At 39.3% G+C, this 27,263-nt stretch overlaps 3 protein-coding genes across 8 annotated transcripts in view; 2 read left to right on the top strand and 1 right to left on the bottom strand.

Moving 5' to 3' along the window:
* The window catches only part of LOC139770224 (uncharacterized), a 78,046-nt gene extending 71,221 nt beyond the window's left edge, over positions 1 to 6,825 (top strand). For all 4 annotated transcript variants that reach the window (XM_071702002.1, XM_071702004.1, XM_071702003.1 and 1 more), the window contains 2 exons: positions 143 to 349; positions 1,997 to 6,825. In XM_071702002.1, coding sequence (XP_071558103.1) covers positions 143 to 349; positions 1,997 to 2,442 — 653 coding nt within the window. In that variant the 3' untranslated portion in view covers positions 2,443 to 6,825. The remainder of the gene's footprint in view (positions 1 to 142; positions 350 to 1,996) is intronic.
* Positions 6,826 to 7,174: 349 nt separating this feature from the next.
* On the bottom strand, positions 7,175 to 20,743 carry LOC139770232 (beta-1,3-galactosyltransferase 5). 3 transcript variants are annotated; one of them, XM_071702033.1, is made up of 3 exons: positions 20,625 to 20,743; positions 10,765 to 11,361; positions 7,175 to 10,429 (listed from the first exon to the last, which is right to left on the bottom strand). In XM_071702033.1, the coding sequence occupies exons 2-3, from the start codon at positions 11,321 to 11,323 to the stop codon at positions 9,915 to 9,917; spliced, it is 1,074 nt and encodes a 357-aa protein (XP_071558134.1). In that variant the 5' UTR covers positions 11,324 to 11,361; positions 20,625 to 20,743; the 3' UTR covers positions 7,175 to 9,914. The 3 variants fall into 3 exon arrangements, with proteins under 3 accessions (XP_071558134.1, XP_071558133.1, XP_071558132.1); XM_071702032.1 differs by having other exon boundaries at positions 20,579 to 20,733; XM_071702031.1 differs by having other exon boundaries at positions 20,104 to 20,733.
* Positions 20,744 to 22,330: 1,587 nt separating this feature from the next.
* Positions 22,331 to 27,074, top strand: Sirt6 (sirtuin 6). Its single transcript, XM_071702029.1, has 7 exons — positions 22,331 to 22,726; positions 22,942 to 23,069; positions 23,562 to 23,680; positions 23,787 to 23,910; positions 24,148 to 24,321; positions 24,577 to 24,700; positions 24,783 to 27,074. The coding sequence occupies exons 1-7, from the start codon at positions 22,661 to 22,663 to the stop codon at positions 25,257 to 25,259; spliced, it is 1,212 nt and encodes a 403-aa protein (XP_071558130.1). The 5' UTR covers positions 22,331 to 22,660; the 3' UTR covers positions 25,260 to 27,074.
* Positions 27,075 to 27,263: the final 189 nt, after the last annotated feature.

The following is a 27,263-nucleotide window of genomic DNA, read 5'->3' on the forward strand; positions in this document are numbered from 1 at the left end:
GAGGAATTGCGCGTAGTGGGAAACACAAGCTGGGAAATCGTGCTGCACGAATTTTGCGCGCGAACGACCTATAGGAATTGTAGATTCAAGGATCACGCCTCAAGGATTATCGATTCGAATTAGGTTTCCCCTCTGCTTAAAGCCGTAGCTCAAGTGGCGCTTGGTAGCGTGCAAGGTTACCACGGACTTGTGCTGGCCTCCGCGCTCTACGGCGCCTCGCTCGGCGGCACACTCTACTCCCTGAAGATGCTGGCCCTGGAGAGGCTGCGCGCGAGACACTTCGCCAGATCGTGGGCTTTGGTGCAAGCCGCGGAAGCCCTACCCATCCTTCTTGGAGTTCCTCTCACAGGTACGCGCAGGAAATACGAAATTTTAGGTACCTACGCTGGTGCCCAGTAAGGTCCTCGGGTCATTCTTGATTTATTTCGAGGATCATTACGACGGGTCACGTGAAAACGACCTTTTTACTTCTTATCTAAACGCAACCTCACACTTACAGGATTAAGTATATTTACGTGTATAAAATAAATTTTCTTTCTCTGTAAAAGCCGATGTTATAGCTTAAATTTGAAAGGGGGACACCTTTACATACTTATTCTGTCCATATTCCTCTCTTTTTTCTCGCATAATATGAGACGAATTTTTACGTTCAGTTGACGACGGATATTACACAAAGTAACCGCAGCCATTAAATACCGCTTTCTACATAATATCTCCGGCTTTGCATCGTATCTATTATAAAGCGCGTAGTTACTTACTCCTAAACGCAGATTCTTCATGCTTTCAAACGTCCGTACAACAGTATTAGAACTTCAGAACCACCGAGGTGGGCGAAATCCGCTCTCCCGCACGCTAAATCCGTCCCTACTAATGGTCTTACGGTCCCTGTGTATGAATTTAATGCCGGCGTCCTTAATAATAATAACAACGTACGGGACGTGGGAAATGCACTCCTCTAGCCTCCTTTCCTGAGAGAGAATATTCAAGGAAGCATGACAACTGTCACGCATATTCGTAAGACACACGAACGTACTGTACGAGAATTGCAAGTTTTGGTCACTTTGAGGAGCTTAAGGGGATTCTGGAGCGACAATTCAGTCGTTGAAATTTCATTAATTCGTAATTTCGGAATTTCCTCGCCGCTGCTACAGTACTGTCCACGCGAAATTGTACGTTAAATTTAAAAAGTATAAAGACAATAAAACGGCATGTAACAGCGTTTTAAGGGAAAATTAAAATCCATTTTATGAGTTAAATAAAATGAATTTCTTTTTCTTGTAAATATATCAGATTAGCAGCGTACAATATCTAAGTAACAGTTACGATGATGACGAGTGACATTAATCTGATATAATTGACGTTGCAAATCAAGGACATTAATTTCCCGAGATTCGTAAAGTCCATTTTAGAAACAATCTCATGTTTAGAATAAACAACTTGCAAACTACAAGATCGTAACGTTTTTTCTCCGGACCTTCCATTTGCAAGATTAGATTGTTTTCAAAAATAGCATTATCGTAAGATTATTTCCAGCATTCTCAATAATTGCTCCACCGTACAGTGTATTTAAAAGAGCGGAGACGATGGAAGAGAACTTCTCTGTCAAATTCAACGTACCAATTTCACGCAAATTTCCTTCCCAACAAACACCAACTAATAGTGACATTACATCAATATTATAATTTCCTACTCAATAATATAAATGTATGTATTTGTAATATAGCATATGTTTGCACATAACAGTTACATTGTTGAAATTATTATATCGATATAATGTCACTGTTAGTTGGTGTTTGCTGGGTTTCGAAACTATTAAGAATCTTTAGAAATAATTTCTCGGAAATAAAGTTCCACCTCCGAGTCCTATCCCTGCGAGACGAGACCAAGATCCCGGGTGGTCTTCGCCTTTCATCGCCCAACCCTTCACCCTCCTTGAGAGGCGCGCGCGACAGATTACACGGCGTTTTTAATCGCACCTCCGTCGTCCCTCCCCCAGGTTACATGAACGCGAGCAGCCCGCGGGTGGGCTACTACGCGTGCACGCTGAGTTCCTTGTGCGGCGCGGCGCTCCTCTTCCTGGTCGGCTGGGGACGGCAGCCGGCGTCGCCGGTCTTGCCGGGGCCGCGTCTCTCCAGCCTCGGGATCGTGCCGCCGCCACCGCCGTGCGCGTGCCCGCCGCCGCCGCGGCCCCGGCTGCCCAAGTCGCAGTCCCTCCACGTGCCGCTGGACGTCGAGGACGGCATGCGCGAGCGCGACTTCGTCGAGCGGGTGCACGACCACCATCCGATCGTCGACCACTACTGCCATCCGCAGTTCCACCACGCGCCGTTGAGGCCCAGCAAGAGCGTGCCGGAGGGTCTCGGCCATCAGGACCCGTACCGGACCCGGCCGCGTCGCCACCGCGACATCACCGTCATAGAGCAGATCACCACCAGCGTGTAAGGCGATGGGATTCACCCGACGACCCGACCCTCCTGTCGGCGCGTCATATTAGGCTAATGGGCACCAGAGAGCTCGGCAACGTTCGTTTCATCCTAGGATTTTAAATTTCGCGTTTGCAGCATAGTTCCGGTAACGGCGACACGGAGATAAAACGCGCTATCACGTTTCATCGAGACGCGATCTGCATGAACAGTTATATTGATTTCAGACTTGTACAAAAGCCTCAGGAAGCTTCTGTAAAAGCTTTTACCTTCTTGTCTTTCTCACGCTCCGGAAGTAGGATCGCATCGGGAAAGAGCAGAGGATCGCGTTTCTTTTTATAATTTACGTCGCGCTATATCACGTTTTATTATTGCACACTATCCGCTGGCTTACCTTCCCCCTTTTTTCTTATTCCTCGCGTCCGTCGCGTAAGTCTAATTTGCCGGAAAATTTAAGGTGGCTCTTGAAGGAAGGTTGGGGACCATTAGCGTAAAAGCCGGCGCGCAGTTGCAAGCATAAGCGGGAAGTAAAATAGTGGCCATGAAAAAAGAAATGATTGCGCGCAAGTCGTACGCGCGCGCGCGAGTTGGCTACGATCATATGCGATCGTAAATCAAGGAGGAATGACAGTTAAACATTGCTCTTTAGAAACATTCCTGCTACGTTGTTCTCCTAGTTAGCGATCGACTATTAATTGAATTGAATTAGCTAGCAAAATCTCCATCGAATAGACGAGATTGAGTGTATTGCGCGCGTATTAGGTAAAGTATTTATTCAAGTATTAACTGCCGAGGAAACGACTGTCCGCTGGCTAAACGCACATTCAACGGCGAAGTCGTGGCAAGTCGTAATCAAAATTTCGTTCTTTTTCCTTGAAGAACTTTAAGAATGCTATTCCTGTTCGTTCTAGAAAAAACACGAATGACGATTGCAGCGGAAGAATAGTCGAATGGTTTCTTCATTTCATTTATATAAATATACCTTTCCATTCGACTCTTCTCGCGCGGGTCGCCGGAGTCGTTATCCACATCCCGTGACGGAGAATAGCGAACAGTTTTGAATGCATTATCCTTAAACGCGGATCACCTCCTTGGCCCTGGAGCATCCTCGTTATTTGCATTTCGAATGAGACGAATGGACGAATCGAGTTTTAGTCTGAATTCGCGGCAGGTTCGTATATCCGTTTCCACTTTGACGTTAACTGTCCGATTAGTCGGCTGCGCAAATATTTCACAAACTGATATCTTCCCTGTCGTATAGAATTTCGACGTGACATTTATATATATATATATATATATACGTACATATATGTGCACGCACACGTGTAAATTGTAAGTGATTAAAAGCAGACGCGTCATTTCTCGATAGATGGAAATATATGTACAGCGCACGGAGCTGGTCTCCGGAAACGCCCCGCGCCGCAGGTATCGTTAAATATTGATAGGTATAAAACATCGCGCGGACGCTTTTCGAGCGAGCGAAAACCGGTCGGACGCACGCGAGGGGATCTTCGCAAGCGGTAGGTAAATAAATTAGGGCGAATCGATGGACTTTGCGTAGTTGCAGATTTCTCGCTTTCGTTCAATTAGACATTGGGACTTTGCGACTGTGAGGAATTCTTTCACATATACGTATAGATTCCTGTTGAAGAATCTATATATATGAGAAGGAATTTCATTTACATATATTCTCATTCAGGATTAAAATACGTCATTTTACATATGCATATATTCTATGTGCATATATGTTCTCATTCAGGATTAAAAAACGTTAAACAGCCGTGCTCTTCTTATTTTTATGTATCCGCAATTCGTATTCATCGTTGAAAAAAAAAACCGTTTACGGCGTATAAGCTATATGTGCTATCACGAAATATCGGCTCTATTCCTGTTCAGCGTGTAAAGCTAATTATAATCCCGAATCACCTTACGGTAACATAATTAGTACCTGAATATTAAGTGCTCTAGGTATCTAATAATGTGAGCGACGATGCTATAGCGACGATAACTTAATTATTCCTACTTTCTCGTATGACGCACCTTGCTATATGTCGAAATTAATCATTACGCACGATACGAGTCATCGTGCCGCATCTCCTCGCCGCAGTTGATTTCGATCGTCGAGAAACGGTAGAAAGTATCGCGAAGGTGTTTGCCGACTGTAAGAAAGTAGTAATGTAGATTACATAGAACTCGTAGTTGAATTTGTCATAGTTTGGGCAGTGTTATTACGTAAGGAAGTCTACAGAGAATAGAATTTCCTATACATATATATGTATATATATACAATGAAATCCAATTAAATTAATACGCACCGCCGTATTGATTCAATCTCTGAAAAGTGGAACAATCTCCGATTCGCGAAACGAACGATTTTCAATTCACGTGACGTCTCGTCTGGGAAATATCAGAGTCAATCAGAACGTATCCTTTTCAGCTTACACGTTTCCTTTTTCTCTTTTTAACGCAATTCCTATTCTTGGCCCGTATGTGGGTCACGATTTTTTCTTCCGAGTTCACTAAGTGATATAAATTAGGAAGTTAAAGCTGTTAGAGCAGGGGCGCACGATATACGGGGCCAAAGTCAGGTTCCCCAGACATAATTTATATCGTTTAACGATCAGGTAAATGAAGAGCTAAATCTGTCGTCGTTTCTATTCTTCACGTTTAAATAGCTGTACGTCCGTACTTTCTCTATTACATGTAAAATTGTATTACATTATCACACGTCGTTATCCGCAAAAATAACGCAAAAGATATTTCACGGTGTGGAACTGTGGACTCCTTTGGACACAGATGTGCCGCAGTTCGCACGATAGAATTTAGAACGTGTGCCCCTGCATTAGAGCGAAACTGTTTTTACTACATGTAATTATCGACGCGTGTCAAGCGGCGAGTTTGTTAGATCGTAAAAGTTGTAGTCTATAATGTTACAGAGTATTTCTTAGTCGCGTTGAACAAGGTATCCGATTTCTTTGAATCAATATATATAAGAATCAACATAAACGTTACCAATCTTAACGTTCGTTACGAGACCTTTTTTAATATTAAAAAAAAAAATATATATATATATATACACATTAACTTTTGATGTGATGAATTGTTTGTATACTGCCAATTTTATAGGATATAATCGAGTCTCGATTTTCGATGAACGCACGCAATGGAGAAATCGCATGTGGTAATTTTACGAATTCATCGACGAGATTAAACGTCTTCGTGTTCTGTCGGGACATTTGTAAACGATAGGACATTTTTTCCTAATCTCTCGCGATCATTTAAATCGTTTGTTAACGAATTTTACACGGTAGACAAATAGTTCACCTCGGACTGTAAACGATTTTGGTAGAAATCATGGTATTCGCCATAACGTAATATTTCGTTACATAAGACTCAAAAGATTTACGAATTATTTTCACTCCTTGCACCAATTTGATCGTTTAGCAATATTTTTAATAGTAGTTTATCTGTACTGCAATTATGAAACATATAATGTTTTGGCTACTAATAAATTTTGTAAAAGCAAGAAATATTTGAACAAAAATAATTTAGGAGTTTTTAGTTTTTTTATATGTATAAATATGTGTTTTGATTTAACGAGGTGCATAAAGAATTAAAGGAAACAAAAGGGTAAATTTAAAAGTTATGCATTTTCATGAATTTATTACTGTCAAAATTAATGAAACCATTACGTCAATAATGCTGGTAGTAATAAATTCACAAATTTGACGCTATTTATAATTACTTTTATGTCTATATCATAATTCATAATATCATGGTATACTTTTGTATGGTACATTTTGCTCGCGTACTATATATTATACAAAACGTGTTTTTTTTTACATTATTAAATCTATCATGATTATTAAATTATCATTAAAATCTAATAAGAGATCATTTGTATGCTACTTTATTCGTAAATTACCATTTATATTAAAGATTATAATTTTCAGGATGACCTAATTTCAGAATTAATTGTGTATGTGTCTACGATATAGGTGCACGAAGAATTAAATGTTCCTCACAATGATTTTGTATGACATTAAAAATTTTGTTCAATTTTACATTCACATTTTGAGAGAGATTTGTAGCGAGTTTTTCTAGTTATATCAAAATCCGAGCTTGGTGGTACTTGCACAATCACGTTGCGTTTACGATGAAAATATCTTAATCCGAAATATCACGAAATTGTAATGGATGTTCTTGAGGAACCTGCGGTAATCACGTTAATCGCATAACAGCTTTGTCGTCAATCGATTGTTAGAAATCGCGTAACTCCGTTGCCTTGTAAATATACCTAAGCAAGGTTCCCTTATTGCAACACGTTGAGCATTTTGTAAAGTTTTATAAATAGTTCTACGTAGTTAAACAGCTGGACCAATAAAGTATATATCCGATTGTACGTTACTTCTATATATATATATTCTTGTTACCCTATTCAGTCGTAATATCTGATTGTCTCATCTAACTCTACAATTATCACAGATGTAGTGATCACTAATTAACACTTATAACGCAACTTTTTTTTACATACACGTAATAATTGTATATTTAATTTCTAATTTTGCATTTAGACTATTAGTGATATATTTCAATCATTACTTTTGACATTGAGCTCATCTCTGCGCGCGTACGCTTCTTCACGTTAAGGTATATTTAATGTTGTTTACGATTATTAAAGATATTTTTGTTCGCTAGACGAATAAAAGTTACGCAAAGCCAATACGAATAAACATGAAAAATACACCGTGTAATTTAAATAATTCCATTATTTATTTAAATTATAAGTATATTTATTCCATCACAAGAATTATATTATGCTATGCGATACTTGATATTATCGCAATAGGGATATCTCCCTCTTTCCGAAAATGATACATGATAACATGGTATGTATAAAGAAGAACTCAGTAACGAGTAAAAACGTTCGAGAACATACATAGAGGAATAATGCGTGAGATCCTTTAGTAACTAATAATCACCAATTTCTTTATGCTATAATATGATATGAATATATTGCCCAGTTCCAGAATTTGCGAATTAATACTTGAAGTGACGATAGAGCCCGAATTTCTCCCGTCTCTGTTATATCACAACAGGAGATTCGGCTCTGAGTACGGTGCTGACGAGTGGAATCCTGTGTGTTTTATTCCGTATACACATTCGTTGTATTTTAGATTAAAAAAAAAGAAGACAGTACAATGCGAATCACTATCGACCCTAAAAAAAATCACGGTAACTAAAAGCTAGCACGTTTTTCACGCTTGACACGTTACAGTTTTGCAGGCACGTGCTTTCATAGTACCGGATACAATCGTGATGACCAACGAATTTTCACATAAAAAATTTATAGACGTTCAAAAACGGACAAATATCTGCGATCTCTGTACTAATTGCGAATGGACCCTTTGTTTTGGGGTTGTACTTGTTGCTACGTAACGATATTAATCCGACTCGTTAATGTTCTTGCGTAACAATGTAATATCTTAAAATTTCCTTGTTATTACATTACATTTAAGTACATTCACAAGTATGGCTCCACGATGAAGTTCCGTTGCTTGTCGCCGATTAATAAATTTACAATAAAGTAACACGCTCAATCTCTCGCAAATTTCTATCACTGCGAGAGGAGCATGTTTCCGAACGCGAGACACGCAAGTTTCGCGTTGAACTTTCGCCGCCCTTCAATACTAATACTATCCTTTCCATATTTATATACAGGTAATCTTCGAATAATTGGTGTTATTGGTATTATTGGTGTTATTCGAGACTTAAGGTTCATACAAGATCACGTTCCATGTTATTGAAAACCGTGTAAATCAAGACTGTGTGCAGATCCATATAATGCAGATCTATATAAAATTGAGCATTTAGTTTCAAGGAATTATAAAAAAAAAATAAAAACTTAAAAAGTAGGACTGACACAATTTTTTACCGTGCTATTCGAGACTCGAAAAGTAATGGCAACCCACCGGGAGTATCTTGCCACGGGAACCCCTCTATAGATAGCGAAATCGGCTTAAATTGTAGATCTGACGCACAAATATATGCAGGAGTCACGTACGACGTTCGGAATCGAGCAATACGACTAAGAAGATTCGAGACGCCGTGCAATTCAAGTACCGTGTTATTCGAGGGTCACCTGTATACATGTTGGCATTTTTATAAGTGTAAATAAAAAAATAGCTGATGTTTTGTCCTTTTAGAGTAACAAATTAATATTTTGAAGGTTGCACAAAATATCAAGTTTAACTTAATTCAATTCGCTTGATAACCAGGGCTCGTAAGCAATTTACTAAACCGAGTAATAATCATTCGTCACATATAATCGAAGATATATACAAGTAAAATATCGCGAAAAATCTTACAAATAGATGTCTACAAATTGATTTGCAATAATAAAATATTTGTTCTCGCTTTCCACGTTTAACGCAGTATAAATACGTGTGCGTGTGTGTGTGTGCGTGCGTACTACACAGCAGTCAAATGACTGATAAAATGATACAATCTATACATCAAAAACTTAGGTATTGCAATATAATTACAGGTACTGCAATTGTGGTGTAAACAATTGGTTACTTCATGTCATAATTATACAAATGCATACAATTAAAATTTAAAGATTTAAAAAACCTAAAATGTAAAATTGTGAACGTCCTCGGAATTAGTTTTATTTAAAACAACATTTGATTACAAGCCCTGATTATAGATTGACAGTCTCGAGTAGAGAAATGAGCCTTTTCAATTTAGTAAGTAAATATAACGCGCGCGGATAAACCTACACTATATATCTGAGTATTTTCCGAATATAAATAATAATTGAATACAGGAATTGAAACCGGTATTATTCCGTCGAGTTCGGATGCCACAAACGCGTGATATTGATCCCTATATATTATTGCGACAATGTAAATGCAACGGTCGGCGTAAGGATCTTTTCCAAATATTAGGAACTCGGTCGGTCCAGGAATTACTCTAAGATAATTTAAAGTACTCTGAACTAGGCGAATTGCATATAAGTATACACGTTTCCGCCTCGCTGTTTGCTGGCCGTGACTTGGCGCGAGACACGACTGTGTCTCTTGATATCTACAGTACGGGAAATTGAATTCACCGAAATTATACCCGTTTCATTCCTTGTTTAAGTTAGACAATCGCTAGTTTCGCGTAATATTTTGTTACACATGCATATGTGTCTGCCACATCTGTATGTGTACATATATATATATATATATATATATATATATATATACACACACATATGCACATATATGTAACGCACTATTACGTACGTGTCATACATAACATGGCGTTTGTACATTGTGCAAATAATCGAACACTTAGGTTGAACTGTTGTACAGGGCATACCGCGATGCATGTAGAATTAAGATATGCAGAAAGTATAAGAACACTCGCTATTCGTACCTATCTTCCTTTCTCCGATCCTCGCGTTACGGCGACCAAGTATAATGAAATTGTTCTATTAAACTTTTAATTCAATAGGCTTTCACTGCTAGGCCGTGGTTTAGTAACCAGACTATGTAAGGCTCGTATTCCGCTCTCCGTTAGATCCGGAGGCCCGAACAGAAAATCCCGTCGAGCGCTCGGGTTCGACAGCAGGTCCCGCATGCTCTCGGTCGTAAGCACCCAAGAGTGTAATGAGGTTTGTGTTAAATTTACTTTCCTAGCCAGTGTCCCGGTAATGTGCACGTCGTCGATCCAGAAGTATGGCTGCTTCTGGGCCTCGCGGTACAGTATAAATACACTATCGGGGGAGTATAGGATCGCCCATCCGGCACAGTACGTGGGATAAAGTCTACCGGGATACTCCTGAGGAGAGACGCGCCATTTCGAGCGCCAAGATCTCTTCACTGCGGAAGCCGACAGAAGATCACAGAGAATCAGACGTCTTGCACCCCACGGCGAAAGGCCATGCGTAAGAAAGTCCAGCATGGCCGGTAAATGAACAAAAACGTCATCGTCTAATTTAAGAATATATTTGGCACCTGAAACAAGATACGAGAACAACGTCAAAATCAGGTGTACATAATATAGCCGTACATAAGGCTAACATTATATAATATTAATGAAAATTGGAAAAGAAAGAGATAAAGATCGTGTGTTCTCTTCAAGAAAGATGTTCAAGAAGGAAATTACACTTAATCATGCAGATATCTAATTAACTCGGTTGTTATTCATATCGTTGTGAAATTGTTCCGAGATTTTTAATGTCTGATATCTGATACGAAATATAAAAAAGCGACATGATCGTAAATTGAAAAGAAATAAAATCGAGTTATATAACTATGACGGTGGAGATCAAATTCCGTTCTCTTCTTACTTGGACAATAATAAGTAGCCCACTTTAATCCCATAACGTGCTTGTAGGTCATGTTTCTGTAGGCATCAAGAAAGTTTCCCTGTATTAAGTCTTGGTATTTCTTGTTCTCCTCCTCGAGCCTGGATTGATACTCCTCCGAGTATCCCACGAGAAACAATAAAGTCACGTCCGGCGCTTGTTGACCCCAGGTCTCTCGCACGACATGCCTCTTCGGGAAATTCCCTGGCGCCGAATGAACCAACATTAACAGCAATGGCTGCGTACGGTTGCAGGGATTGTGGTTCATAAGGAACCTGAAGTCCGTGATGTTGATCAGCGTGGATTTATCATCGGACGGAAGTTCGTTTATTGAGTAGGGCTGCGTGGAGGGCGTGACGTTTCCGGGAAATATAAGGATATATCCTGGCGCGGCCACACCGCCGCTGGAGTAGGGGATCGGCGATCCTGAACCATCGATGTGAATCCAAAACGAGAAGCATCCAGTTAGTGCCAAAACGACCACAAAGATGAGGGTGCATGGCGAAGTACCGGAGGCATGTAGCCGCCGCTTATCCAGCATACTAATAAGCCCCTTTCATCATATACATCGGATTCTGCCTGCAAAATACAAATAATAACATTCACGATTAGCTGGATTTGTTTTCGCACTTGCAGATTAATTGTTACAATCTTGTATGCCTCACGCGCGTCCTCATTGCGGATTGTATCAGTTTTATACAATGTATTTTATCTTAAAATTGTGAACATTTTATAAATTTTTATTTCAGAAAGCACTATAAAATCTCTGATCCTAAAACTATATGTATAAAATACTTTTTTACGAGCAGAAATTTTATAGCGCTCTCTAAAGTGCGTGTGTACGTATGTTAAATTATATATTTATTAATTTTATATATATACTTGCAATTCACTTGTTTATGGCTCCATCTAATGAAATAATAAAAAATATCAAGCGCCAAGGGAGTGTTAGGTTATTAAAAATGATTGTCCAACGCACGTATGAGAGAATCTTACGTATATTAACTTCTCGCGCACGTCCAAGGAGAAGCGAGTTTTAAAAGTTTCATAAACAATAATAATTCTACTCGGAGCTCGTGAGCTTGCGAAGTTAAGAAGTATTAAGTAATGCCGTTCGCAAGAAGTTTCCCACACGAATCAATGGATACCACGAGGGATCGCGCACGAGGTATAACGTATGACTAGCTATCGACACTGATGATAGCCATCCGCTGAAGGCGATTCTGGCATCTGATTCGATGATTCATTCAGGGATTATTTAGACTTTTATTACTCGACAAGTATCATTTTCGTATCGATATCTGCAGAGACCAGAAGCAGCTATTACGTATGAATGTACGAAATTACAACATACACGTACTGATACTGTTTACACACGCTGTTTGCAATAAATAACGATAAACTTCATATTTATAACGTATATTTTCTTAGATGTATTTTATAGAGCTATATGTGATTGGACGCGCGTTTATTTTAAATAAATAAACAACTTTTTTATCGATTAATCAAAATATAAGGAATCTAAAACTCATTTAGAGGGAAAAGTATTGAAACAAGGTAACATATTACTAAATTATTACGAGTTGGAAAACTCAAATATTTACGAAAGCTATAGCGTCTACATATAACGCCTGTGTATAGAAATCCCTTAGCGATAACGTTGCTTGATAACGGCTGAGTAAGCTTGAAATTCAAATTATATAAAGTACACATTTAGTAGGTATGTAGTAAAATACGAAAATCCGTTTTTGCATTAACAAAATTAGAAATTCGTTAAGCTATTTATTTATATCTAAAATTATGACAGCGTAATTGGGAGGGGAGAATTTATGTTCGGCGAGAATTAATGTAATAAAGGTATAACTTTAAATTACATGCGTGGGGAGCTTGCGCAAGTTAAATTGTAAAATCGAATTAAATTGCAAAACCAATTTTACTCAGGAACCGCGGACGAGCTCTTGCAACAATATTCGTATAAACTGCAAAAGTAACTCTGCGGGGAAAATCGACAAAAGTTTTCTTTTAACAAGCCGGAGCGCAACACAACAATGGTGCATTCGTAGATTCTCGTAGACTTACGGGAGAACTAATTCCGAGCGCAAACAGGCGACAACTGTTACACGGCTTTTATGTTAGCTCTCGCAATCGGCCCAGTAGATATGGATCGCGACATTATGCCATTCAATTTGAACGTGGAATGTTATCTGATAAAGATATTATTCATAATCCCGGAAATTGGTTATTCAGAATAAAAAATAGTAATACATCGTACTGAATTTGTCATTTGCTCAAGTGCATCGTATGATTCGTATCCTGATTGTCACATTAAAAGTTTACGTTGCAATTTTTCATTAAGTCACGCGAAGTGTTACGCATATCCATCTTCATATCAGCTCGTTTGTCATTTCTTGTTTCTTATTTCTACAGTAGTATATTCTATAGTAAATTTCTATAAACTTTCTTATTTCTATTGTAAAATACTTCTGATAGGCATTATAGTCTCACCCTTACGAAAAATAATGAAAAAATACTCAAGTTAGACGGTATTGTTGTTTTTGATGACAAAACACGCAGCACGAGTTGTGACGAGACGTGACATGCTCCGTACCGGAACTGTAATTTCGAAGCAACTTGTGCTATATATTTTTCAGTCGTACGTCAAGGGCACGGAGAAGTTCACGAACGAATAGCGACGGTCGATTAGCACGTAATGAATTCATTACTTCGCATCGTCGTAAGTAGCAGACCGGTGTCTATTAGAACGAGGAGGTGCGTTATTAAGACGAAAAAGCCGTTCGATCGATTTGTTAATCGACTTCAGTTAAGGTCAGCCTGAAGTCATGTCAAACCAAGATATGTCAAACCAAGATATGTCAAACCACGACAAACATCATTCGCAGATGAATTTTTCAATTTCTAACGGCGAAACTAGGCTCTAGTGCCTGCTGCTGCTGCACGTGTGTGCAATTGTGTATGTGTGTGGGTGCGTCTATGTACGTGCGTCTGTACGTATTCCACCATTGCATCTCTTACGTAGACACAGTTCTATATTGGAGGTGAATTAAGCCCCAGCCAATAGAGTGAAAACACTTTAAAGTATCTATTTCTAACTTTAAAGTATCTATTTCTAATCTCCTCACGTATGTGAGACCGAGATCGAATATCAAGAATGCACGTGGAATGCTAATGCCGGATGACGACCGGATAATATCGGTCAATATCACCCATATACGAGCCCATATATATATATATATATATGTGTGTGTGTGTGTATGTGTGTGTGTGTTTACGTTTCCTAAGCAGATCCTCGGCAATCTGCATAAGCTATGAGCAAGAAACCTCGTGTTTAATCGAGATAATCCACTTCGTATGGCTTCGTGTTGCTGTAATGTAGGATGCAACATTAAAGATAGAGCATCTCGCCTGGAAAGCACGGGCTACTCGCGTTTTTGTAATTATCTTCTTGTTGTGAAACTCGGACGGATCGCGCGTTAATCTTTATTCGGGGAAATACCTGGCAGATAAAAATTGGATACACTTCCTATGCAGCGAAAAAAATTCACATATGACGAACGTGGTAAAATAAATTCAGATATTATCTCGCTTTTTCTTTGTTGTCCATTCGGCAATTGATGTCATGTATATAGGATAACGAAAAGATAAGATAATTATCGACGATTATGAATTTATCTTATCATCGATACATGCAATTAATCTGACCCCTTTTTGAAATATAGCGAACGATACTCGTCGTTCGAGAGTTGAGATCTATAGGAGTATTGCGACTATAACTAATCGCGATTGCGGTAACGTGGCCTCGTCGTGAGATAATTTCATTGTCTTCTCTTGACCTCGTTTACAAATATCAGCGAGTGATTAGGCGACTTCCAGGCGATTAGGCCAGAAGTGCCCGCGAGGCTTGCACATGCGGTCAATTCACGTTCTAATATTCGTAGAGCAAGATGGTAATTCAACTTTCGCGCAGCCCAATCGTTCCGACTGGTGAGAAACGATCGGGAAAACATGCGATTTCGTTATCGTTGCGTTACAATTCTACGGTCGTATCGTAATTAGAGCTCGGATTAGTTTTCGTGGGCCTGAGGCTTAATCAGAAGCTGATTGAACGCGCAGGGCCTACGTTCCAAATCAAGACGGATTTTACAGTTAATGCAGCCTATTCATATCGCTAGAATAAACAGAATACTGTGCACACAAGAGCTGATTGCCCTTCTGATCCCTGAATCATCGGTTCCGGAGTCGGCGTTATCGATCCCGCGAATTCATTGTGCACCGACACATATATCAGGCCAATATTAACACTTCAAAATCAAATTGATGAGCTTTTCTGAAACTTTATTCACGTAACTTTATTCACATAAGTTTGGCATGATGAGACGCGCTTACGATATAAGCATCAGATCTTGGGAAAATTGTTTTCGTAAAGATAAAAAGGCTTTCTCTCCCGGAGCTTCTTTTAATTTTATAAATGACATATTAATCTCCAGCTTAACCCTCGTCTCTGCAAAACCTGCACTAATTAAGGTCCAAACGTAGAGTTTTGTATCCAAAACATTTTAACCAACATTACTAAACATTTTTTCTTACCAATGTTACTTTATTTTCAGTACTACGTAACGTTTCGAATTAAGAATAACTTTTTTATCACTTTTCACAAGCGATGACAGGAAAAAACAACTATACAAGAAAAGGGAGAAGAGGAGAAATTAATCCTTAGATTTTAAATATTTAAAAAAATCAGAAATAAAAATCCTAAATTTTGTAACGTAACTCTGATAAGCCGTCTAACAAGTTTGTACGAGAGACTTTTTCCCCTTTTTATTCAATTATTTTGCGTATATCTTTGTTATACTGCAAAATTGATATAGCTTCATTTCTCATCGTGTTCTTGCGTTGTATAAAATATCCACGAAAGATAGAGAAAAAGAAGGGACACGAATAAGAAGCGTATTTGTTTGCGTAAATCGTGCGGAAGGCCGGAAAATTTACGCTCGATTATTTGTGGTACATCCTTACACGTGCCTCTTACACGCGCCCTTAGGTTGCCAACCCTCACAAACAGCCCTAGAAAATCAGTCGAGGAAAATTGTGCCGTGTTGATCCACGCACGCGCGAGGAAAAAAGAAATTGTACACCATCGACGAACGAGTTTGCCATACTCGAACGTCTGAAACTGGGTGATGACGCACACCCTTCATCTCTTAGGTCCAAACGTCGCCAAACAACCCGGCACCGGAACGGCGGTTGCCAGGAGCGGCTTAAGAAGGAATAAAGCATCCAAAAATGCTTCTTCGTGTTACTTTTTTTTTTCTATAAAGGCAATAATTTCTGTGCTGCTTCTCGGATATAGAAACACGGTCGAAGAAGCGGATTTCGGAGTTCTTTCCAACAGATTTTGTTATTTTTACGAGAAATAGTCCCAGTTTCAAAATTATAAAGCATTTCCATGTATCTTTTGTTTTTAATACAGCAAAGAAGTAAAGACATATATGAACAAAAGAAAGTTTGGGATATATGTTATTACGGAAAATACTTAAATACAGGAAAACAAATTCGTTCCAACTTTACAACTTTACAAAGTAACTTTAAAAATATTTAAAAAAAAGGTTGCGGATTTCTTTGCGACTAGAAGTCCGAATGTTAAATTTCAGTTTTAGCTTCTATGTAAATACGTCCTTGGCCGTGCCATAAATAGAGAAGAACTCGTACATACTCGACATACAAGAACGAGACGTATGAACTGTTGACACAACATTCATAAAATTTGCAATTTAGAATGATTGCCAAAAGTGAAGATTTCAGAAAATCTATTTTATAATACTAACACAAAAATCTTTAGAATTACAAGATATAATAATTTTACATGTTTCGTATAACAATTTAAAAAATTCTGACTACGAAAAGTAAAGATTTTCAAAACGATGTTTTTTTTTTTAAAAAGGCAATACTTCATTTACCGCAGAGCGATTAATAATCATTAGGGTGTAACAAGTTACAGTCCTTAAATTCAATTACGCAATATCGGATAATCTCTCAGGCTTTTGGGCTCATTCCATTGATTGAAGAAGTGACAGGCACTAATCAGGCAGGGTTTATTATCTACATACATATCAGGATACCTCGCCGAGTTATCCTTCGGTCGATCCTCCTTAAGGCCTCAATGTCACGCGAGCACACTACCTCGGCAATATTTCATTCCGTGTTACGTACAAAAGGGCTTTTAGTGTCTACAACAAGGCGTGGTTATCGTTAATCCCTTCAAAGGGCGGCCGTCCGCGCGCGCGCGCCCAAAATCGAACCGGAATTTTCGCGGCGACCCCCTGAAAAATTGAATTTTCGAGCGAAAAGTTTGGAACAAAAATTCCTCGGCTGCATCCATGATTTATTCATGGCGTTCCGAAGTTCTAATGCCGCGCATAAACTCGCACGAAGCGCAGCATTCTCCCTCCGATATACACGAGAGAGAGAGAAGAAATCGAATATACGTGTCGACTTTCCCCGAACGCGATCTAGGAACGCACCGCGAGTATCGAAATTCCTCACACGTTATAAAATTTGTTCCGGACTCGATTAAAAACCTCTTTTCGCATTGCTCTGTTTCTTTTTTGCATTATCCACTCGATATGTCGCGTGGCAGTTAAAATCGTGTTAGGCGACAATGAATTCCATTAGAACGATTAGTTCTTTCTTTTCGTCATTAAATCTTATTTTTTATTGAAATATCTTTAAAATACTGTTTGAATCTAGAATGTGTATCGCACGTGTTGAAAATATAGCTTATTTCTATTTGTGAAACATGAGAGGTAAAAATGTTATCGTCGCGCGATTACTACTGAGGAAAAAAACGTGCCTTATCAAATTCACATAGTTGCCGCAGAGAAATGATGAGATGTTTAGCATAACGATGTTTAAATGTGACATCGTCTAAAATTAATAATCGGAAAGAATAAACAGGAAATAACAGTTCTATTTATAAAATATATATAAGAATAATTAATATTTACACCACAATTATTTATTATTTTAAAATAACATTATATATTAATATAATATCATTCTAAAATGGTCAAATTATATTAATATTAATTATTCTAAAATATAAAAATTAGACATTAATGTAATAAGTATAATTTTAACATTTGTTTTATATATATATATATAATAATTTTATTTACAATCTATAAGTGAACTTGACCGATATGTGGATAACACAAGTAGAAATAAGCCATAAGGTTGGATCTTTTTGTGCCTAGTAATATTACTCGCGTGAATTTTATGTACATTTCCTCGTCTAAGCAAACCACGCGCCGTTACTTACGGTCTTCGCGGAAACGCAATCACAAACTGAAGCTAGAATAGTACAATTACATAATAAAATTGATAATCAATTTAATGAAACTGACACAAATCTTTAAAATTTTAGGAGATATAATAATTTTATATTTTATCTAACAATTAAAATTATTATATAAAATAATTTTTTAATTATACAAAAATTTTCTATAGTCTATATAATAATTTTTTTAATTGTTATACAAAAATTTTCATATGTTCCAATGTTTATTTTGCATAAAATGTGAAACAGTTTTCCTGCGGAATAATCCAGACGAAATCTGTTGAGATGCCTGTCCTTGGGGCAGCATCCGTCTTAAGATGCTATACTCCGTACGTATATATAAAATAAACTTTCCGTATGTTTGCTTGTTATGACATCAAGCGAAAAGGGCAGGGACGGTGCCGTAACTAGAAAAGCGAGCCCCCGGCGCGTATACGCGCGACTCTTGGTCAAACCTGCGTGCACGATATTATTGATTTTCGAGTCTCATCCTAGATAAGATAAGTAATTGTTTTCTTTCGCAACAATTCTTGAGCAATTTACGCAAAGTAGCGCGACCTTGTCACGTGCCCGCCACACGTCGTCGAATAGCGCGAACCGGATCGTTATTCAATACGGAAAAATATAACGCGTATTTTTCCTTATCGCGCACAAAGCCCGCATTCTCGTTTATTTAGCACGTCATTTAGCACCCGTCGAACGAACGCGCTACCGCTTCTGATCATTTTAATTTATTTTGTTTATTCAGCGGAGAGATCGCAGATTTCGCGCTCGAAGTCCGGATGTAGAAAACTTTCGTTTGGGGAAAAAATACGCGCTCGTGAAGGCAACGTGAGAGAACATTTTCGTTTATAAGACTCGGGGAAACACGGAAACCCTTTAACATATGGAGCGATTAATTCGTCCGGCAGAATAACTCGAGCAAAATTTCCGGGCACGTAATTCGTCGCTAATTGAGTCCTCTCTTTCTGCACATGTCGGACAATGAAAAATTAACAATTGCGTCCGTGTTACTAAACAGGTGTTGATAAGCTAATCGAAGTTTGGTCGAAGTAAATTAACAGTGATCGTCTCGCCATAAATGATCGGACAAATTGATAACAAATTAATAATAACAAAATAATTGATCGTTGCTTTCTGTCTCTGGAAAGAGCGGAAGGACCGAGAGGCACAAAACTCTGGAAAACAACAGGCCTGTTCGTTTACGCTGCAACTTCTCGCACAGTTCATCTCTTTTCCTCTTCTCTCCAACGTGAAAAGAAAAGGAGGAAAGATGAACCGTGCAAGAAGCTGAGCTAAGACGAACAGGCCTAATCCGAAGGAGCGCGAGAAAATGTTTACTCCGGTCAAAAGTCAAAAGTACCATCCGTCAAAGGGACGCCCATACGCTCTTACTCGAGGGCAAAGGCGCCCGTCCCGATCGTCTTCGTCTTCGTTCCACTTAAAATAAACGCGCTTTCCGGTCTCGCTTTAACATCGCTTTATAAAACTTTCAACTCGAACGCGGTTCCGCACGCGCGCGGGTCTAAAAGCGGCATTCCAGGAGCCAGCGTCCCAAAGGTAACACGTCCGAACGGTGAACGCGTGATGAGATGTCGCTCTCCGTGAAATGAAATTCCTACGCTCGGAGAAAGGGGGGACGGGAGAAAAAAAGGGAGCAGAGACGACGCGCGGACGATAAACGCCCGGTGGAAAACGCCGGAGGGAAAACTCGAGGGGGGGGGGGGGTAGTATCCTCGACAGCGTCCCCGAAAGCACGCCCGCGCCGGGGGGGGGCCCGCCAGCGAAATTCACGCGATAACTCGCGCGAAAAATCGCCGGGGGGGACTTCGCGGACGCCCGGCACACGGGCATGGAGGAAAAACCGCGTCGAGGACGCGCGGCGACCGCGGGGCACGAGAGAATGGGGGGAGGGGGCGCGAGAGGGAGAGGGAAAAAAAAGAAAATACCGACGAGAGAGTACTTACGAGTCGCATGTGGTGAGAAACCGCCGGAGCTCACTAACACCCGCTGCGACAGCAGGAACCGCGCCACGCACATCCGGAACCCCCGGTTCAGCCGCGGCCGAAAAACACACGGCGTTAACGGCGAGCGACGCGCGACACGAGCTCGCCGACGGTTTGAGGTTATATACCGGGGAGGGTGTGAGTCGAAGTAGGTGCGAGTAAGAAGGGGAGAGAGAGAGAGAGAGAGAGAGGGAGGGAGAAAGCGGGCGGATGAGCGAGAGGGAGAGAGAGAGAGAGAGAAAGAATCTGGCACGAGGGTGAGAGGGAGAGAGAAGAGAGAAGACTAAGGAGAGGGGGAGTGTTTCTTGAATCACCTGGTCGCACGCATCGACGACGTAACGCGCCCAACTCGCCGCGCGGCTCGCTTGTTCTCGTTCTCTCTCGCTCTCTCCCTCTCCCTCTCTTTCTTTCTCGATAGATGCACAGGTATGTGTACCTGCCGATTGTACGCGAGAACCGACGCAACGTCTCTCTCGACTGACCGCATGCTCGATCTGGAGCTACTCAGTGCTCCTCAGTGGTGGTGGGCTTTCTTTTTTCTCCTGGCGCCCCGCATCTTTCTTCGTTCCTTCGTTGCGGCGCGCGTTCACTTCCCCCTCACTCGGCCAAGCAAGTACATATGTACTCGAGTGTATACACACTCGAGCGGAGCGCGTTAACGCGACCGCGGAACGGCAGGCGGCAGCATGTGCGGGAGGAGCTTTCCTAGTTCCTAGTGCCGAGGATCGGCGGGAATCGAGGAGGATTGTGAGCGAGAGCGACGGAGGGTGGACGCGGAACGCCCCCTACGTCCATTTCCGTCTCGTGGAATCTTATGGCGAGTTGCATAATTATTTTTTTTTTTTACCCAGAGCGCTCCTTCGATACAATCAGGATCGCTTCGGCGATCAAGTTTAATCAAACTTCGATCGATGATTAAAATTTCATACTTTAATTGGATTGCACTTCAACCAAAGTCAAATATCTAAATAAAATTTTTACAATTAGTTGTATAATTCCAATTTTTTATCCTTTTCAATCCTTTTCAAATTACAAAAAAGGACTAATTTCTTTCTTCTTTTAGCGTCAAATTACAAAAGAGAATTAACAATTCCACTCGTGTATTAATAAAATACTGTATTTTCTGACGAGTTAACTGTCGATAAAATTAATCGGAGTTTGATCGCTCTGCCGCGATGCCGCTGTGAGAAGTTCAACGATGGAAGACTTTGGAAATTTTTATTTAAGAAAAATACATGCCCGAGGTTGAAACGAGCACGATTTTCGCTTTATCATGTGTCCATAAATTTTCTCGAAGGAAACAAAGACTTTACCGCATGTAAAAGTCTTTACAACATACGCTCGTTTCTCTAAATGTTATCACAATTAATATTTATCTCCGAGTTCGATTCTTTAAAATCGGAGCATATTCTTGTGGTATTCCTCTAAGGAGTCAGCTCTCTTTCGTCTCGTTTTTCCTTACGTTTCATAAAACAAGTATGTAAGACGTCTTCTGTTTTGCGCCTCTCGACTCTCGAGTCCAACAAAATTATCGTGTCCTTTTTTAATTGACAAAAAGAGTGGTGCATTTTTTTAAATATTTACAGTAAGACAAATGAAAACTTGAAATTGAAGCTAAGCTTTTTGTATTCGAACGAAACGTGATACATACTATAATAAACGATGCGACTTTGTCTTTTAAATTATCGTTATAGTTATTCAATTTAAAAAACTGCACACAATTCTGTTTCAGTCGATCGAGCGCAGTCAAGTTCAATTTTGTGCAAATTTGCACATTAAATTATTGACGCTTGTCCCTGAGATGAGATAAATAATCCGAATCAAAACTTAAAATATTATTTATATATTATAATATAAAGCCGAAATGCTTATCGCTCTTTCAGATATCTTTATTACGAAAAAGACAGAAAAGTCAATATTAATAACGGATGCAAAAGAATGATAAAGCATTTCCAGATTCCAGCTTTCCACGGCCATGCAATACGCGGTGAACATGAGAAGCGGCGCGCAGCGTTCCGCCGATTTGTTTTGAAATTCCCGCCCCTTGCGCTCGGTCGATGGCTCTCGTGCATGAATTGAATAAACGCGAGACGAACCGAAGACCGAAGCGTCCGCGGCGCGGGCGTCCGGAACGACCGACCGCCGCTCCTACGGCGCGCGGCTCAGGGCGCATGCCCCGGGGGGTTTATTATCTTCTTTCTGTTCAAGTGCCATTTCGTTGCATGCAGTGCAGTCTATAAAACAGAATGCGTTCTCCGCGGGTCTCGAGTTTCCTATCACTTATCGTCATTCGTAGCGTATAAACATAACAGCACGCGGTCATTAGCTCTCCGATTCATATTGTTTACGTATTCGTCTGGCACATGGGAGGGCGGCCGGAGCGCGGCTAGAAAATCGCGTCGGGACCGCTACGCGTGAGACGACGGGCACGTATCGCCGTTCGTGGCGTTCCCTCGAGGCGTCGTGATTACGGATATCGGGCGACGGGACTCACCTCGGGACTCGCGTAAGCGCAAAAATGTCATCGAGCTACGCGGACGGGTTATCGCCGTACGAAAACAAAGGAGTGCTGGGACTGGAGGAGGTAAAAAAAACAACAAAAAAAGAATTCTCGGCGGGATATTTTTTTTCTTCCTTTCTTCTACTTTTCTCTCGACGTCGCGACGCGCGGGTAAACGCGATGGCGTTTTACCCTCCGTCGCCGATTCGTCGCGGAGTCGTCGAGCGACGCGCTCTATTTTTTTTTTCTCTCTCTCTCTCTTCGTTTTCTTTTCTTCCTCATTCTTTGTCTGCTTGCAGAGATACGACAGCGTCGAGACTCTACGCCTGAAATGTGGTCTCCTGGCCGAATGGATACAAGGCGCGCGTCACGTCGTGGTCCACACCGGCGCCGGTATCAGCACCGCGGCTGGTATCCCCGACTTTCGGTGACTATCTCGCACTGCCGTTTTTACTCGAGATTATGAATTTCGCACCTGTCCACACCTGAGCTCACTCCAGTCCACCTTCCTATCCTTTAGCTTCCACCGAAGACTGCGATTTAATGTATCCCAGTGAAGGGAAGACGCAGAAGAAATTTTGACGATTAAGTAGTACGAGATAGAAACATGTTGAACACATGTAACAGTGCCAAGTTGTTATGCACTTTTGTAAAAGAGAATCTCGGGCAGCATTCTAATGTATTTTTAAATATACGTGCACACAAACGTAAACGTACTTTTATAACTTGTCTAAACTTTTATGTCTCAAGTCTCGTGATTACATAATGCTTATTATGCGAGAGAATATTTGAAATTAAAAAGAAAAATTATAAGAAATTTAAATATACAAAGTTTGTAGTTATTTGTAAATTGAGCAAATAGAATGTAACACACATGTTTGTATTGGCCAATTTGAGCGACATCCTTTTTGTGCATTAGGGGTACAAATGGTGTTTGGACATTGGAGCAGAAGGGCTTGAAACCTTCCATGAACATCTCTTTTGACGAAGCAATTCCTACAAAGACACACATGGCATTGAAAAAATTGATAGAGGCCAGTAAGTGTTCGCAAATAGACCGTAAAAGAACGTCCAAAATTCTCTTTATAAACATGCATTTTCTTTTTCCTCTTTCTCTTTTTACATAATCCTTTTTTTTATTTAGAAAGAGTAAAGTTTATCATAAGTCAGAATATAGATGGGCTGCATCTACGATCAGGAATACAAAGGCAGTATCTTGCTGAGTTGCACGGAAACATGTTTACAGAGCAGTGTGACAAATGTGGCAGGTTTGTACATACATGTAAAGACATAATTTAAAAAATAAATAAGAGAACGCGATAAAAAAAAGGATATAAATTGTTTACAGTTAATTGTGTGCTTACACTTAATTTCGCTGGAAAAATTTTATCGAATAAACAATAAATATGAGAAAACGGGTCAATTACTATAGCGACGTATATCGACTTTATTATAATGAGAATATTAAAACATTGGAAGTACTGGGAATTAAAAATATTTTGCAGGCAATTTATTCGTAATTTTGCGACCAAAAGCGTGGGAAAAAAGTCGTTAGATACTGTATGCAGATCGGAGAAAATAGGCGGTCGTCCGTGCCGTGGCCGAATGCACGATACCATTCTTGATTGGGAGCATAATTTGCCAGACAGCGACTTGACACTGTCTGACCTTCACTCCAGGTGAGTGATTATAATATTACGTAGTAACATTCAAAGTAGCTGAAATTATGATAAACTCGAAGTGTGCAAACCTTATAACATCTGTACATCAAGGATTATATTAAAGTTATAAATATAATAGCGCACATGATTTTAGTATGGCTTGCGGAATGTCTCAGGTTCTATAATAAAATTTCTCGAAAATACTTATCTTGAAAATAGCGCGTTATACATTTCGATATTAAATATTAAATGTTTATGCCGACGTTCTTTTAGTGTCGCCGATTTAAGTATATGTCTGGGAACGACGTTACAAATTATTCCGAGTGGTAATCTGCCTTTATATACGAAAAAATACGGAGGTCGTCTCGTTATATGTAATTTGCAACCAACAAAACATGTAAGATTATACACGCCATAAATTTAGAAAAGCATATAAAGTCTTTTGCGGTCTCACCACCCAAATATAAACGTATTTGTAGGATAAGAAAGCTGACTTAATCATTAACGGCAACGTCGACGAGGTAATAATCGCGGTCATGAAAAAATTGGGACTGGAAATTCCGGAATATGAAAGCGGCATGGATCCAACACGAAACTCCGACACAACGGCTAAAGAGATGGACTGGACGATCCCGACCAGTAGAGTAAAAGAGATGAATGTGCTGTATAAAAAGGTGTGTAAGCCAATGCGAAGAAAACGGAAAACGTTTATGTATGAGAGAACAGACACCAACAGGGATACTAAGGCCAGGAAGCAAGCATTTACTGTTAAGCAAGAAATCAAAACGGAAGATAATATAACCACATCGGGTGAAATGTGTAAGACCGGAAATGATCGTGTGGCTGACGACTCCGTTAAGATAGAAGAGAACGCGGAGGATGTTGAATCGTGTAGATATTCGATGGAAGACGCAACCGAGCATAACACTGATCTGAAAATGAATCAAACGGTGTAGTTTATTGAAGTTTTATTGAAGTAATAATTTTCCATTCTAACATTTCGATTATTCTCAGTGTACGCTACAGTTACTTATCAGTGCATATTGAATGATGTTCATTGTCCATGTGAAATATGCGATAGATTTGCTAATGTTCAGTAGGCATTTGAAGCATACTCGCTGCACATTTAGTATTAAATGTGGCTTTCCCTTTTTCTCCCTTACCTCTTTCTCCCTTTTTCTTCCTCTCTCTGTCTCCCTTCTTTTCCTCATTTTTTCCTCTCCATTTCTCTGTTCCTTTCTAGTTTTTGTTTATATAAAAAAATTAAGAATACAAACAATTTTAAAACACGGTTATATCTTCACTAAGATTGTTGCTTCTATATATTTACATATTTTTTATCCAAACTTGTATTCAGAAAGCAATAACAAATGATGATCCTCGCCCGCGAGAAAAATACTTCGGTCTGTATAATTTTCTAAGCGCGTACTGATTGTGGACATAAAACATTTAACATTAAATGTGCAATAAGAATACGGGCCCATGATTTTGTTTTCAGGACATGTCATTTATGAAGACAGTGAAAATATTCCGATAGTTGTATATATTCTTGTTAGTGTTTATCAAGTTCCGTTTGCGTATTGCATCTGCTTTTTACAAGTAGCCTATATATTGACGCATATGCATATTAGATATTGCGACGAGAGATTCGACATAGAGAGATCAAATCTCTCGACAAGCAACGTGTTCCAGATTTCTCGTGCATAATACGATACTTTTTCCACTATAGATTACTAATAAGGTTTTTCGATAAAAGAGATCTTCCTAGAAGACATTTCGCCAGTAAGAACTTCCATAAGCTTTTTTAAATTGAGAATAGCTGAATTCTCCAAGTAGTTGCTTGATCGTAATGATAAGAATAATACAGATATTGAACTGCCTAGTACACGAATACTTTATGCCCATAAATGGTTGAGAATATCTCCGACAGATTTTTTTATATTAAACAATTAGCGATCTTTATATATAATTTTCCTCCATCTTCCATTCCTTTTGTGGATATTTTTCATTGATTCTGCAATTTTCAGCAATTAATGCAAAAAAAATACATGTATCCTACAAAAAAAAATACGTATAAAAGAAGTATATCTCCATTAAAGGTCATTTTGAACGTCTCAAATATGGCTGAAATAAAATATAAATCTAATTAAGAAAGGGGCAAGATAAAAAAAAGATTTATTTAATATGACGTTATAAACGATCGGATCATGAAGAAATTATGAATCCAACATCGTTTCTACTGGCGACATTTCCTGTGTGACTTTCCTAAATAATTGCTTTCGTAAATAGATTATTCTAGGTCCCGTTGATCGTCCTCGATGTTCAGGTATGTTTGCCTTACGAAAATTGACAGCGCACACGGGACCGATTTGCGCGTCATATTATAATACAAAGCACATGTTTGTATAAGTAAAGCTAATAGCACTATTTGCTACAAGCTGATGTTAGATTGTCCGATAAATTCAGATGTTGAATTTTTAACAGAGTGCGCCGTTTTCCATATAGTGTTGAAAGGGAATGTTGAAAGTAAAAGTTTTAACAATATCTCGCAGTTAGTAGTACGCTAAACAATTTTCGCGCGTAGATTATATAAGCTGCCACTTGTAGAGTGCATTCCGATAGAATGCGATATAGCGAATCATGTAATATTTATATGTACATAGTGATGTTTGCTTCATTCATCGTAATACATGACTTTATATATATTTAAGTAATCATTATTATTCGCCAGATATAATATTCGGAAATAAAAAATACATCTATGAAAAGGATTACAGTGATACGCAATCTTTTCCAACTGCCTCAATCCACACGAAAATCATTATATTATATGTTGTGACATTCAATTTAATGCAAAAAATCGAATAACAGAATCATACCTTTTAATTTCATATATGCATACACATTAGAAAATATTATATTTATGTACAGTAAGAAAAGGGATTTCCCCTACTTATTAA

This window comes from Temnothorax nylanderi, unplaced genomic scaffold (genome assembly GCF_030848795.1).
Source record: "Temnothorax nylanderi isolate EJ_2023f unplaced genomic scaffold, tnyl_v1.0 TNYL_tig0028_pilon, whole genome shotgun sequence".
NCBI lineage: Eukaryota > Metazoa > Arthropoda > Insecta > Hymenoptera > Formicidae > Temnothorax > Temnothorax nylanderi.